The sequence below is a fragment of the Pinus tabuliformis genome, chromosome J (genome assembly GCF_031772625.1).
Source record: "Pinus tabuliformis cultivar Carrire ecotype Pingquan chromosome J, CPIR1, whole genome shotgun sequence".
Classification (NCBI taxonomy): Eukaryota; Viridiplantae; Streptophyta; class Pinopsida; order Pinales; family Pinaceae; genus Pinus; species Pinus tabuliformis.
The window spans coordinates 1,132,358,915-1,132,374,932 of NC_142295.1; the positions used below are offsets into that span (position 1 = coordinate 1,132,358,915).

A 16,018-nucleotide genomic window follows, 5' to 3' on the forward strand; every position below is an offset into this window, starting at 1 on the left:
GGAGTGTGTTGTTCCATCGTTCATCAATCACTTCCCATGGGAGGAGTTGTTTTTGAAACCCCTTATCTCTCTTATCATCATAGTAGGCCCAAATGGATTCTTTGGCCCTGTCCATGGCTTCATACAAATAGCCCGTTGCGGGCTTGTCACCATCAACTAATCGAAGAACCTTTACCAAAGGTTCAGTAACAGTGCACACCTCCTGCACTCCCGCCCAGAAGTCTTCTTGATATGAAATTAATCTGCATATGGCCTCTTCACATCCGACATAGAATTCAAGAGGTATTGAAGAGATATGAAACTGGCGGCAAATCGTGTAATGGTGGGGCGCACCAACTCTTTATTGTTGGTGAATTTTCTCATCAAGCTAAGCACAGATGTATGATTATATATAAATTTTGTGATGCTTTTTGATGACTCAACAATATCTTTGACAAAGGAAATTTTTCCTATGCCTTTCAACATCAAATCAATACAATGTGCAGCACAAGGTGTCCAAAATAAAGTAGGATGCCTCTCCATAAGCATCCTGCCAGCAACAACATAATTTGCAGCATTGTCCGTTATGACTTGGACAACATGTTCTGCACCCACCTCCAAAATAAACACATCCAGCAAATCACACAAAGTTTTTGCATCTTTGATATGTGAAGATGCATCAATCGATTTCATGAACATTGTCCCCTTGGGACAACTAACCAAGAAGTTTATAAGGGTTCTCCCCTTTTGGTTGGTCCAACCATCTGACATCATAGTGCATCCTGTTTGTGCCCATGATGCCCTAAACTCCTCCAATCTTTTGGTGCAGTCAACCTTTTCATTTTGAAGAATCTGGCCTCTAAAGTCATCATAGGAAGGGATTTTGTACCCTGAGCCAACAATTGCAATAGCATCAATGGCAGGTTGGAAAAATGGATTATTCCTGCAACGCTGAAAGGAATATCACTCCAAAGGAGAAATTTGGCCAACAACTTGTCAGCTTGTTCTTTCTCAGTTTTTTTAAGCATTGAAGTGATAGATGGTTGTGAACTAGGCATGGTTATAGGAACAAAAAATGATGAGACAGCTACTGGATTGGTTGTAGATATTGATGCTGAAGTAGAACCAGTGCCATTTCCTTCACCTAAGCATAACACCCTCTTTGCTAGTTGCCTCTTCATTTTTGCTTTGGCCTCTCTGTCGTGCTCTAATTCTTCCAATGATCTCATGGCTCTTCGGATGATTTCCGGATTTGTATTTGTGCAAGGCCCTACATCAAATCCAGGGATTTGTGCAAGGTGATACTTCAATCTATAAACCCCTCCTGACATATGATGCCCACACAACTTGCAACTCAAATTCATTCTATCAAACCCTCCATCAGGTTCACCAAATTCCCACAGAGGGTCCAATTTCCTTGGCATGTTTGTAACTTGGTTGAACTCTTGACTCTTGAGTTTTAAATTTGTAAGATGAAGTTTGAACTTTGAACTTTGAAGTTGAATGGTGAACCTATGGCAAAATAATGATTGCAAGTTACAAAAACTAAAAAAAATTACATATATGAGTAACATGACAAAACACATGGAATTTTTGACAATTTATTAATTTAACAAACAAAAACCCCATCAAATCAATTCAAAAATATTTGATAAACAATGGGTTATCCAAACCCAACCAAAAACATAAAGAAAACCAAAACAAAACACATAAATTTGGTGCCCATACCAGTTTGCTGGAGAAAATTGATCCTCTCCTCCTTAGCTCTAAATCCACCAGGGTTTTTGACTCGTTTTTCTCCTCGAATCAGCTCCCAATTGACAAGTTTTTTTCTCCTAGGTCACTCCCAATCCATCGCTGCCCCTGACTGTTGAAATGAATAAAAAAAATATCGTTTTTTCCTATTATAAACTCGCTGTCCGCCGGCCCCGCGATTTTTACCCATTGAATCACGATTTTTAGGTTGTTATCACGATTATTTCAAATAATCGGGATTTTTTTCAGAAAAATCGTGAAAAAAAAATCCGTTTATTTATCGCGCAATTATATCGGCAAAAAATAAAAATCGCGATTTTCACATCACTGGGTTTTATAACTATTGACTCTTTCATATTTATTATGATATTTTTTAAAACAATATATGACAATTTAAGTTTGAAGTTGGCAATTATAACTCATTAGTAATGAATTATGAATATGATGCTTCATGAAAGTTGAAAGTTGTTTCATTTCATTTTATAACATTTCATTTCATGTTAGATGTTATTTGTTGTAATGGTTACACTTCGCTTACAAGTACAACTTTGGTGATCAATGATGATAAATGTTATATATTGAATTTTGAAAGCTTGAAATTTTAAGATTGATGAATCACGAGACTCAATATGTTGTATGTTACTATGTTACTAACTTGTGGACGTGGTTGATGAAGATTATAACTTCTAGATGATTATTGTTATATGGTTCAATCTATGTTTTTTATATCTAATTCATAATTCTACATGTTTTTGTTGACATATATGTATCAAAATATAAAAAATATATATATTATATAAAAAAACACTCTATGATTCGCTCCCAAACCAGGAGCTTTTGAAAATGTCACTCCCGCACCTGTTTTCGCTCCCGCTCCCTGCTTTCGCTCCCGCTCCCAAGTAACACTGTTCAGCAGTATTATTGGAGATCAGATCTGCAGTAGATCTGAAGATTGGAGTAAGGATCATTCAGATTCTCAATTTGGGCATCAATGCAGTTCCAGTTCGGGAGGCCAGATCCAGTGTGGTAGCAGATATATTTTGAGGCCGGATCCAGTTTGCAGCAGTTGAGGGTTTATCTCAGCTATTCTCCAGTTATTCGTATGGCCATGTAATATCAATTTTTATATTAATATAATAAAAGCTGGGATTTGCTGCATATGTTTCATTTTGTATTTTGCCGAATATTTTATCGTTGCTGTGTTCTGGGTTTTATTTTGTGGTGCATATCGGTGTCATCTTTGTGGCTTTTGATGAAAAAGTTAACAGCATAAATTTTATAAAGGAAATTCCCCATAATTTAACGAAGATACCCAGGTGGGATGTTACAATTGTTCATGCATGCTGCTAGAAAATGCTAAAGAAAAGTTGTACTTCTTGATGTGAAATGGCTGGAATTTACTTGTTATTAATTAGGATTCTCAAAAAACCATTTTTGCGTTCTAGGACAGCCTTATAATGGTGCTGGAAATTAGTTATTTTGTTTTCAGAGTTTCCTTATTTGATGATAAAAATTTAAAACCCACTCATATATCCTCATTCAGCTTCCATTTGCCCAAATGAAATCCTAGGCACCGGTCTTGCTTTTCAACCTCATTTACATCACAGACACAAACTATAAAATCATTTCTTGCTTGTTTGAAATCTAAAGCATTTAAATTGCCAATCTGAATTAGGATTTCATTCAATAGTTCCCAAATATCACAAATTTGTTGCCACCTTTGAGATCTGAAATGTCCATATAATACATTGTGTTCAGATCTCATTTTTAGAGCCAATGACCACTCTTTTGCTGTCCTAAAGCCTGAATTAAACAACTACCTTATCCATACTTTTCAGACTTCTTCATAAGCCCAAAACCCTATAAATACACCACCTTTTTAGAGGCTTGTTTGACTGTATTTTAAATCTGGAATTTACATCTCATAAAACCAGATTTACATGAAATACTTGACAATCCCTTTGGTCTATTTTTTTCATCAAAGACTTATTGGTTTAGGGTTTTCCTCCTTGTGTTGGCAATCAACTCAAGGTGAAGTGCAGAAGTGGGTCATTGAGATGACAGTGGGTGACCCCTCCAAGATGCTTTTAGGTCCATACCTAGTGATTTTGGACTTTGGCACCTTTTTATGGACACAAGTCAACCTTCTCTATTGGCCATACACATTGGTTTTCTGTAATGAACTGCCTGGTTTGTTAGTAAAAACAGGTCTCTTAATTTGCCATAAACTGCAACGTTTGTGTGCTTCTACATGTTTATGATGTGTAAACATCAGCATTCTGTTAGAATGAAAATTGTGTTTAATGCCTACAAGATTCTAAGTTATTTTCAGAGTTCATTATCTTAAAAGTGAGTCATCATAGGGTAGAGCTACCTCTGCAAGGTATATCTCTATAATATTTTGTGCTTTCTTTTGACTTTTTCTTTGAATATCTGTGTTTGTAAATCGTCAAATCAGAAAATATAATTTAACAGCCTTTGTTCCATAGATTTAAGTTCTACTATTTCCTGTGCCAGGAGAGTGTAATGCATAGCACATTTCTTATGTTTAAGCATTTGAACAGTGCTTCATTATGAATGAAGTTCAAAATTCTTGTTCTGCTTGATCCTGGTTCAGAAACAATATTGAAGGCAGTTCTTTATCTCAAGGTGGTCCTTGTGAAAAAAGGGAAGTTAGTCATTTATATGTAGTAGTACAATGCACAGTCCCAAGCTTGCTTGGAAAATTGACATGTAAAGTGTAATTGGATTTTTCTTTGAAGGGCAATTTTTGCAAAGTTTTTCTCAAATCCATGGGCAATCGCATCAATCCATTGAAACTTTAATGCATATATCCTGTACCTATTTAGAACGTGCTAAAATTTTGGCAGTGTTTGGAGATAAGTTATTTTCTGAGTTACCATACTTTGAATAATTACTGGCATATTTGATAGTGAGTTCCAACAACTGGTGTTTATGAGTTGCTTTGATGAAGATGACTTGATTCATTTAGCTTATCACTATATGCCTTTTAGCTAAAAAATCATGGTGACTAGAGCAATGCTTTAACAACTGGGTGTTTATGAGTTGATTTGATGAATATAACTTGATTTGATCAGTTTAGCTTATCAATATATGACCTGTATCTAACAAATCATAGTAACTAAAGCAATGGTTTCTATCTTGCACATACATGTCTCTTAATGTGTTTTGGAAGTATGGGGTTATTTTAGTAGTCTAGTAGACTTTTAGGTGATGAAGATGGTGTCATTTGATCAGTTTTGTCTATAATTATGTTGCTATAAATTTCACAATCTCATCCATAGTGATTTGGATGTAAATTTCTGATTTTCTGAACCTTGTCTGATTGAAATATTCCTTTGAATAACTGCAGATGGACATAAAAGCTGCAAAAAAGGCTATTATTGATGGTATGCTTTCAGTTTGATTATACAGAAGCAGTCAGTATATCTGTTTTGTTTTGTTGGATATATTTCAAGATCACAATACTTGCATATCATGGTTGTGTCATTTATGTTTCCCCATAGCCATATTCAGAGAAAGAACTTCTACGAAATTACTATTAAAGCTAATACAAAGACATATCTCTTCACCATCACGTTGCATCTTTATTTACTCCAAAATTTTGTGCACCTTGCTTCAATCTTTAAGTTATCTGCATCTTGTGCTTACAGATTATGTTTGATAACATATTTGTTTTGTGTTCATCATTTATGTTCCAAATAGATGCACTGTTGCTATTTTTTGATTTGAATTTTTGTTCAATATTCTAAATAAATGAACTTGAGAAGCACTTGAAATAAGGCTACTTGGAAGCGGGAGCGACAATTATCAAAAGCTTCCAGGTTGGGAGTGTTTTTTATATAATATATATTTTTATATATTTTGATGCATATATGTCAACAAAAGCATGTAGAATGATGAATTAGTTATAAAAAACATAAAAACATGGATTAAACCATATAACATCAATCATCTAGTAGTTATAATCTTCATCAACCACAGGTCCACAACATCTCAATTCTCATCAACCTTAAAGTTTCAAAGTTCAAAATTCAATATATAACATTTGTCATCACTAAAGTTGTACTTGAAACCATTAACCACAATTACAAAGAATATCAAACATGAAATGCAATGTTTCACAGAGCATCATATTCATAATTCATTACCAATGAGTTATAATTGCCAACTTCAAACTTCAGACTTAAATTGTTTTAGATTGTTTACAAAAAATACCATAATAAATATGACAGAATCGATAGTTATAAAAAGTACTAGAAACTAGAAAAGACAAGTAAATCTACTATCTACTAAAATTTCTTCTTGCCACAAGAAACTTCTAATTTATTTTCTCGTGATCAATGAACAATAGGGGTCTCCTCCCTCATTGTCTGACTCTGCAATGGTCATGAACCATGTCCAGAACCAGAAGGAACATGACCTCCACATAATGTTGCAAATGGAGGCGGTGAAAAATATGGTGCAACTTGAGCCCTGCTAGTGGATGGGGGTGGCATTGCTGTTGATGCTACTTGATGATCGGCATCCTCATCATCCAAAAGTTCTGCTTCCAATTATTCTAAATGTAAGGCTCCATCCTCCAAATTATCCTACTTCGGGTTGTTGTCCCAAGTGATATATACTCTATCAAATCAAGCCCACTCACAATAATGTGTCAACAACCTCAAGTTATAGTGTACATAAAGTAAGCTTTCTGCCCAATTTTCATTGAGACAGTTTCTTTTGACATTGTGGATGAAGCTATAGGTGCTCCAACACCTCTCTGCAAAAAAAGTATTAACCACCTGTGAAAGCACTTTAACTGTCAATTTTGCCAAAGGTCCCCTAGAGCCATATATGTTCCACCATTCAACAAGATCCAATATATCTCTATCATCTATTGCATGTAAAGTACCAAAAATTCCAGTTTGACTGAAGTATTTGCTTAATTCTCCATGCAATCTAGCACACTCCTCCCTGTTAGGGACTAGCTTGTCTAATGCTAGCATGTACCCATTTTGTACCTCTGGATTTGTATGGGGCTTTCTCCTAACCGCACCCCTAGGTGCAAGTTTGGCGAACCAAGATGGAGAGTAGTTTTTTGGCATAAGGACATATGCCAAGTCATGGAGTGGAACATTGAGATTATCCCTCCTCTTGACCACATGTTTGTGAATATGTTCATACAAGATGGGCGTCTTTCGGCTGAACAATATCTTTGATTTTCCATAGCATGCTATCCATTTGCTCATACACCTCACCAATTATTGGTGCATTTGTATCTAAAAAACGAATCATGTTATAAATGGGCTTGGTGAACTGCAAAATGTTCTTCACACTTGCCCTAATCTAATCAACAAGAACCGTGTCCTCCACCTGTTGAAAATATTCCCTTGTCAGATGTTGTTGTAGTCCTATCCTTTAATACCTGGCATGATTCACTTGATACCATGCTAGCTAATGCCTCTTTTACCTTCAAAAGGCACCTAAAAATGAGGTAATAGCTAGCAAATCTAGTCTTTGCAATCTTGAATTACTCCAACCTTGAGTGACTACGGAAAATGATATGGGCATTGCTATGGTTGGTAATAAATCTTATCATGTACTTGCCTCTCTCATACAATGAACTAATCTATTTGTATTCAGGTTCCTTTCTCTTAGTAATGCCATGGGTCAAAAGGTTCATTATGTGCACCAAACACCTAGACCAAAATATGTTTGGTATCTATCCTCAATGATTGCTCCCGTTGCCTTACATTTAGAAGCATCATCAATAATGACTTGGATGACATCGTATAGCCCAATAGTTTCAATTGTTTGAATTAATGGTTCTGCAATGTTGATGCCGGTCTTGAACTTATTTGAGCAGTCATGATATGAAAGGAAAACTATACTAGTAGTAGACACACCAAGAACACTTATCCATGGCTTGCTATTTACATTTGTCCAACCATCAGATACGATGGATGCCCATATTCATTCCAAGCATTTGTGAATTTACCCAAAGCATTGTTTATTTTGTCTTTTTCCTGAACAAGTCCCATGGTTCTAGCTTTGTCACACCCAAGCCTCTTGTATCCTTTAGGGTCATTATTGATGGCGGCGACCATTTCATGCCAATAAGGTGAGCGAAGAACATTGAATCTTATGGCACTTGCAAAGAGAAACCGATAAACTTTTGTATCCATGTCATCCCTACAACCTTGATCAAGGAGTTTTGATACTGTTCTATGCCTTGAAGGGATGTCTGTGCCTATGGTTACTGTCAGACCAGGAGGTAACTCCTCAAAGCGAATTGTGTCCTTGCATTAAGATTGATCATAGATATATACATGGAGGGAGAGACTCTTGGGTTTCATCTCCCAGTGTCTCTTCATCTTCTAATTCTTCTTATTTTCTATTTACAATATTTACATGGATTTACCTAATCCCAAAGATTAGGTGTCAACATTCCCCCCATTAATTTGAAGGGATGTTGGTGAGTCCAAGCATCATTCTGAATCTTTCAAACTTTTCTCTTCCAAGCACTTTGGTGAAGATGTCTGCAATCTGCTCATTTGTGGAACAATGGTGTAGGTGGATTGTTTTGGCCTCAACATGATGTCAAATCAGATGGTATTTTGTATTGATGTGCTTCGTTCGATCATGGAACTTTGGGTTCTTGGCCAACTTTATTGCAGAAGTGTTGTCAATCATGAGAGGAGTTGAATGCACTTGATTCTCATTCAAATCTTCTAGAATTTTCTTGAGCTACACATTTCCTTTTTTGCTTCAGCTGCTGCCACATATTCTGCCTCAGTTGTGGAATCTGCTGGAACTGATTGTTTGCATGACCTAGAGGAGATGGCTCCTGATCCAAGACTTATGACATAACTTGGAGTAGAAACCCCAGTTTCTTTATCTCCATCGATGTTTGTGTTAGCGCTTGAAATTTCACCTCAGGCTGAGAAAGGTAAATCTCAAGGCAACATCAAACCGCTTAGCCTCGTAGCTAGCCCTACGGGGCAGGAGAGGGCTCTCTCCGGTCTATCTCGGTAAAGATCTTCAATTGGTGAGATGACCAATAGGGTAACACTGATTTTAGGCTAGTAAACTGATCAAAAGGGTTGATTTGGGGTTTTTAGGGTTTTTGGTGGCAAATTGAGGAGATGGCAATTTTGGGTGCGGGGATTGGACACAGTTTCTGCAGGGGGTTCTTTGGGGCGAGATAGGAGACAGTATTGATGCCTTAGTTTGAGGTGAATGGATGAGAAAGACAGGTGAGGAGCTAAGGAGAGCAAACAATAACTTTGAATTCTCCTTAAACAGTAGAAAACATTGAAATTAAGCAAACTTAAAAGCAGAGCATGACAGTCATGAGTTCTACTTTAACACTTCATTTGCCTAATGTGCAGAAGGAAAGAAAGGAAATGATTCACATAACACACTTACAAGTACATAGAGAAACACACCATCAATACATGTAACCACAAGAATCCCAAAAAGGACTGCAAAACCCTGGTCTTCCTTAGCCAAAAATTGCAGAGATACAGTGAATAATACAATGATAGCTTCTCCCTCAAGAGTCCAACCTTCCAACCTCTAAAAATGATTAAGAAAATAGATAATATAGGCAAGCCAACCTCTTCCCTTGCCTCTAGGGGTCGAGCTCATCCTTCTAGGAGCTGTTTCAACCAATTCTAAACTGAGCACTAAAATCTAGGCAGTCAAAACAACTTGCCTCTATAAACTAGGAAACCAATTCATTCATTTAATTTTCACCTATCTCATGAATGAATCTTCCAGAAGAGATACATAAGTGTAAAAGTGTCATAAATTTACATCATTTACAACAAGGAGGATGACAATCCACTCCAAAAAGTCAAACATGGTCAAAACTGCGTTTTGCTGAGCTGTACACTGAAATTTTGAGAAATTTGCCTGATGGGTCGCGCGCCATTCCCTGACGGGTCGCGCGCCTTTGAGGGCACTTTTGGGGCACTTCCAGGTGTCCAAATGGGGCAAGAGTAGGCTTGTTGGAAAGGTCTGTGAGTCTACTTTCCAACCCAACTGGAATTTCTGAATTTGGTGGTCATTTGCCCCTCCAAAATTGCAATCTCCCAAGACTGCTTTCTGTGTCTCAAAAATGTGGCAGAAAGTCATTTTTTGCTTGTTTTTTGACTTTCTGGAGGCCCAAAACTTCATAAAATCTCTTGGCAATGGATGAGCATGTGTAACTTTTCATGACAAATCTGGAAATGCCGAGTTTTTGCAAAATGGAGTTGTCAAGTGAAAGGGTCGCGCAGGGGGTGAGACCCCCGTTAACAGGACAAAACCTGTGTATGGCACAAAAATTCACAATTGACAAAATTTTCTCCAAATTTCTTGAAATTTGGGCTGGGAGTCCCCAATCAAGTACCATGCTCAGTCAAAGAGGCTTTGGCCAAAATTTGGAGTGGATCGGGCCTTTTTCGTCGTTTTAGTGCCTTGGCCAACCTCCTTGGATCCGACGATTGTAATTTTGACATTTCTCTAAAACCATGACACCTGTGCAAAAAGTGAAGGAGGTTTTTCTTCTTTGGCATGTTGTGGACAAAAACCTCTCTCAGTTTTCCAAAATTCATTTTCTATTGCTCTGAAGCATCATTTGAGTGCAACGTATCCCGATGTGTGGAACAAGGGATTTTGCCGAAATGAAGCGAAATGAAGGGGATAAGGGGCTTCTAAATTCTTGGGGAAATTTTTGGGAGTGGGGAGGGATGTTAGGAAGCAGGGGAAAGTGGAATCTCAGAGATTGAGCGAGGGGAAGGGGTCCAAAAGGGCAAAACACAGGCCAAACCTAGAAAATTGCCAGGTTGTAGCTAGAAACTAGGGTTTGTGCAAAAATGAGGATTTTGGGGGATCTCAGTGATGGGAAGCATTTGATAAGGTACTTGAAGGATAGGGGAAGGTGTATGAACATCATGACACAAGTTTTGCCGATGATTTGACCGTCCAAAAGAAATTGCCTTCAAAACCCTAGGAGAGGGAAATGACCTTACCTAGGCGCAACTGAAGCATGGACAAGATGTAAAATGACTCATTAGACACTGAGATGATAATGAAAACCCTATGAATGATGATAGACTCAGCTGAATAGTGACATAGACCGACATTTGGACAACTTTAGGAGTGAAAGCAAACCCTAGACCTAATGCCTAGTGACCAAATTTTGCTTGAAAACTCTTTGAAATGACAAAATTTGACCTTGACACTCTGAGACCACTTTGTAAGAGCATATTTGATCACTGGAGGAAGGCTGGAAAGACTGACACTAACAGTTTGAATTAGAGTATCTAATCACGCTGAAGTTGCCCACCTGTGTACACTGAAGTCCAAAGTCTTGAGTTCCTTTCAAGTACTTTAGAACTCTTTTTGCAGCAGACTAATGTCCCCCACAAGGCTTTTGCATAAACCTGGAGAGGATTCCAACAACAAATGAAATGTCTGGTCTGGTAGTATTAAGGTAGTTGAGACTTCCTACGAGCTGCCTATATTTTGTTGCATCCTCAATTTGTTTTCCTTTAGTGGATGTGAGGTTTAAATTTTGTTCCATTGGAGTGGTTAAAGGATTGCACTCAGTCATGCCAAACCTGTTCAACAGATCTCCAATGTACTTCTTCTGAGAGAAGAATATAAACTTCGGATGTTGAGTTACGTCGATACCAAGATAGTAGTGAACATAGCCCAAGTCTGTCATTTCAAAACCTTTTCTCAATTCTTTCTTTATGGATGCAATATAGCTCTCATTGTTCCCTATCATCAAAAGATCATCTACATACATCACAAGATATACAACTATTTTGCCAACTTTCTTGACAAACGAAGTTGCATCATCAAGATCATAATGTTTGAAGTTGGGTTTCAGAAGTTTCTTAGTTAAATTCTCGTACTAGGTTCGTGGAGCTTGCTTGAGGCCATACAAGGATTTTACAAGCTTGCATACTTTGTGTTCCTGACCCTTCACAACAAATCCTTTTGGTTAGGACATAAAAGACATTCTCTTTCAAATCTTCATTCATTGAAACTAGTTTTATATCCATTTGATGAACTTTCTAACCATTCTGTGTTGCCAAGGCAAAGAGTGTCTGGATGGTAGCCCATTTTGTTGTGGGGGCAAAAGTCTCCTCATAATCGACCCCTTTCTTTTGTGCAAAACCTTTTGCCACAAGCATGGCTTTGTGCTTGTCAAGTGAGCCATCAACTTTATACTTGTTCTTGTAGACCCACTTGCAACTTATTGGTTTGGTTCCCAATGGAGGATCAACCAGCTTCCAGGTGTCATTCTTTATCAAGGCATCATATTCTTTCTACATCGCTTCTTTCCATTCATCATGAGAAGCGACTTCTTTGAAGGAAGTTGGTTCAAAATCTGTAGACAAATTCAGTTCACAATCATAAGAAACATCCATATCAATAGGTGAATCAGAATCATCTACATCACCTCCATTTTGTCTGGTTGAACTTCTTGTTCCTATCTTTCCAACCTCATCAGGACGAACACTTTCAAGTGTCTTTGTCAGCCATTTAGGAGGACCTTTTGAGATGGCCCAGGCTACTTAGTTGACTGAGATGGGGCTGAATCAAGATTTAGTCTCCTAATTCTGTTAATCACATCACTCAAAGTGTCATCAGTGGTTGGAGCTTCATGCGGGGGAGAGAATATTTCAGAAGAAGATTCCACAGATTGATCTAGTATAGGAATTCCCCCTTCAAGATGTGGAATCTCATTATCAAACCATTGAAAATAATTTACATGTCCGAATTTATCCAAGCGATCAATTTGTCGCTCAACAACATTGTTAGCCTTGGAAGATTCAAGAAAGGTCACATCTCTAGATATTATAAACTTCTTATTGAATTCATCATAGAGACAATATGCTTTGGAGGTATTTGAATACCCCAAGAAGATACACTTGCGACTCCTTGCACCAAGTTTGTTTCTTTGTTCCTTAGGTATCAAGGCATAACAGGTGGAACCAAAAACCCTGAGATGCCTCACCAAAGGAATGTGGCCATACCACATTTTATAGGGAGTCTTGTTTTTGATAACATTAGATGGACACCTATTCTTTATATACACAACACAGAGAACTGCATCAACCCAAAACATCAGTTTAACATTTATGAAAAACATAATGGAACGTACCATATTTAACATTGTCCTGTTCATTCTTTCAGCTACTCCGTTTTGTTGGGGATTATAAGGCGCAGTTGTTTGATGTTCGATCCCATGCTAGCGAAGCTAATTTTCAAATTCATTTGAAGTGTATTCTTTTCCATTATCAATGTGAATATAGCCAATATGAGATTGTGCATCATCTTCAATCCATGCATGAAAGTTCTTGAATGATTGAAAAGCATCAGATTTGTTCTTCAATAAATAAACCCAACACATGTTGGTGCAGTCATCAATAAATGTCATCATATATTCATTACCATTTGCAGAAGGAACAAGCATTGGGCCACAAAAATCTGAATGGATGAGTTTAAGTTTTCTATGTGCTCTGGAATGAGAATCATGAAAAGATTGTTTGCTGTGCTTTCCTAGAATACAAGCATCACATTGCTTAAGTTTCCTAGGAATTGTAGGTAAACTAGTAACACCACTTTTTTTCAACAAACGAATGCTGTCATAGTTCAAGTGTCCAATTCTAGCATGCCATAAAAGACTTGATGGAAATGTACCTTCATCATAGTGAGAACTGTATGAAAAGTTTTGTGCACAAGCAAAGGTACCTTGGAGCTTCAGGGGTCTTTCTTCTTCTATGCCCATCATGACAAGTGAGTGATTTGATGCTTTTCTGACCTCAACTTTGCCATCAAACATATGAATGGGGTGTCCTTGTTGGTGAATGTGGACCAAAGACAACAAGTTTCTCCTCGGCTCTGGGAGATATAGAACATCATGTAGAAGAAACTTTGGAAGACTAGGCAGTTTGACACTGATGGTGCCAAGCCCTGATGGCTTGAGGTTTGACTTGTCTGCAAAATACACTGCTCCATCAACATTGTCAGTGAATTCTTCAAAAAATCTCCCCTAAAAGTCATGTGGAAAGTTGCTCTTGAATCAAACAACCAATCATCTTTCCATGAATCAAGTGAAGCATTAAACAAGTCTTCAGTTACTCCATTATTACAATGTGCCACAACATAGTGAGCAGATTCGGGTGCTTTACCTTTCCCTTTATCATTGGTTTTACCTTTCTCTTCATTTCTTTCCTGCTCAATTCTGTCCCAAGGCAACTTACATGTGGATGCATCATGTCCATCTCTATTGCATCGTATGCAATGAAGATCAGACTTTTCTCCTTGGAACTGTCTGCCCCCCCTGCCTCTAAAATTCCTCCTTCCTCTTCCTCTTTGACCACCTCTTCCTTTAGAAGAATCTTGTGCATGATTCTTCTCCTTTTGTGCAAGGCATATAACTTCTTCAGTAGATTGAGTAGTTGTCTTCTTCTCAAAATCCTTCTCTCTCGTAACAAACTTCTTTTCAAGGGAGTCAAAGCTAATCTCCTTGGGATATAATGCCTTTACATAAGCTATGAGAGGAATATCTATCTCAACACCAATGACTTTTATATCATGCATAATGGATCTTACTTCTCTCGTAACAAACTTCTTTTCAAGGGAGTCAAAGCTAATCTCCTTGGGATATAATGCCTTTACATAAGCTATGAGAGGAATATCTATCTCAACACCAATGACTTTTATATCATGCATAATGGATCTTACTTCTGATGCTAAGGCAAGAGGGTCATCATTTTCAACTCAAGACTGAACAACTTAATCATCAATTGAACAACTTCAAGTTCAGAGTGTGAGTCATACAATTCCTTCAACTTCTTTAAGGCTTCAAAAGAATTTGAAAATGGAGAAATATGGTGACTCACCTCTTCATTTACCAATGCTAAAATCAAGGCATAAGTCTTGCTGTTCTTGTTTTCTCAAATGGCAAGCTCCTTATCTGATGTGGGCTTTGCAGGTTCATTGTCTCCTTCTCCTTCGCAAACCCCTTTCCACAACTCATTGAAAATGAGGGTGTGTTTTGTCTTCTAGGACCACTAAGGATAGTTCTCCTTACTAGTGAGAACCTCTCCCACAATAGAGATGAGTGAGTGCATCATAAAATTTAAAATGGGCCCAAAAAATACTTATAATAAAATTGATGTGTCTCTGCAACTAATTAATTGGCATACAATTATATCTTCGAAAACTGCAAGCTCCCAAATGTATCCTCCAACATATATCATATAGCACCATACCACTCACACCTCTAAAAATAATACACCATTCACTTTATAATTTCTTTTGAAAAGGGACCCAAGGCATATATAAATGTTCACATATGAACCATACGACCTTAAAAAAAAGGGAGTTCTGCGAGGGAGTTGATGCGGGATTTCCTTCGTTTCCTTTGGGAAGAAATCCTCATTAGAATATCCACTCATACTCTAGACCGACTCCTTGCACGATCCCCAGAAAACTTGCAATATCCCAAAGTACTTGATAACTATGAACATGGTTTTTTGGTACTGGTCTTGTCGGTTGTATCGACAAATCTGATTTATCATTCAACAAGAAGAGCCACAGAGGCTCGTGGAACTTCGTGCAGCCCTTGAAAGGCGTCTACATGGTACCTCACTCAGAAGAAGTGAAGCATTAAATCTCCTGGCAGAGTTTGTAACTTCCACCTCGCTTAGCAGACTATTTGGCACTTATGTGTGAACTCTTGCCATCGACTTACACTGATCTCACAGAAAGGGGTCGACTATGGGTCGCTAGCTCAAGGCTTCGATACCTGGGGTATGGTCAATTGGAAGGCAGAGGATGAGGCAGAGCCGTGGGAGAGCGTGTTGCAAAGCGAAGACGAAGAAGGTGAATCGTCTACCAGAGAATAGACTGAGGAGATATGGTGATTCAGAAAACTGGAGGGATGCAGTAGGCCATTGCAGGGCTCTTGGTATGGGGATCGAGGTGCACTCCGATATTTGAAAGGTGGTAAGTGGAGAGCAGGAGAGTGGAGAGACTTTGAACAACAGGCTAGAGGTGTCAATTCTACAAAATATGCAGAACAAAGGCAGGAGGGAGTTATAAGGGCAAAAAGGAAGCCAAAAAAGGGGTTGGCTCTGATACCAGGTCAGACCAAGAGGTAACTCCTCAAAGCAAATTGTGTCATTGCATTAAGATTGATCATAGATATATACATGGAGGGAGAGATTATTGGGTTTCTTCTCCAAGTGTCTCTTTATCTACTAATTCT

General features: G+C 38.0%; 1 protein-coding gene across 6 annotated transcripts in view; it reads left to right on the forward strand.

Annotated features, from left to right (window-relative positions):
* Positions 1-16,018, forward strand: part of LOC149231065 (Protein phosphatase 2C family protein) — a 434,498-nt gene that overhangs the window by 135,777 nt on the left and 282,703 nt on the right. For 5 of the 6 annotated variants that reach the window (XM_089379111.1, XM_089379109.1, XM_089379108.1 and 2 more), the window contains one exon: positions 5,108-5,144. The exons of the other annotated variant lie outside the window; for it this stretch is intronic. In XM_089379111.1, coding sequence (XP_089235237.1) covers positions 5,108-5,144 — 37 coding nt within the window. The remainder of the gene's footprint in view (positions 1-5,107; positions 5,145-16,018) is intronic. 6 annotated transcript variants of the gene reach the window in all.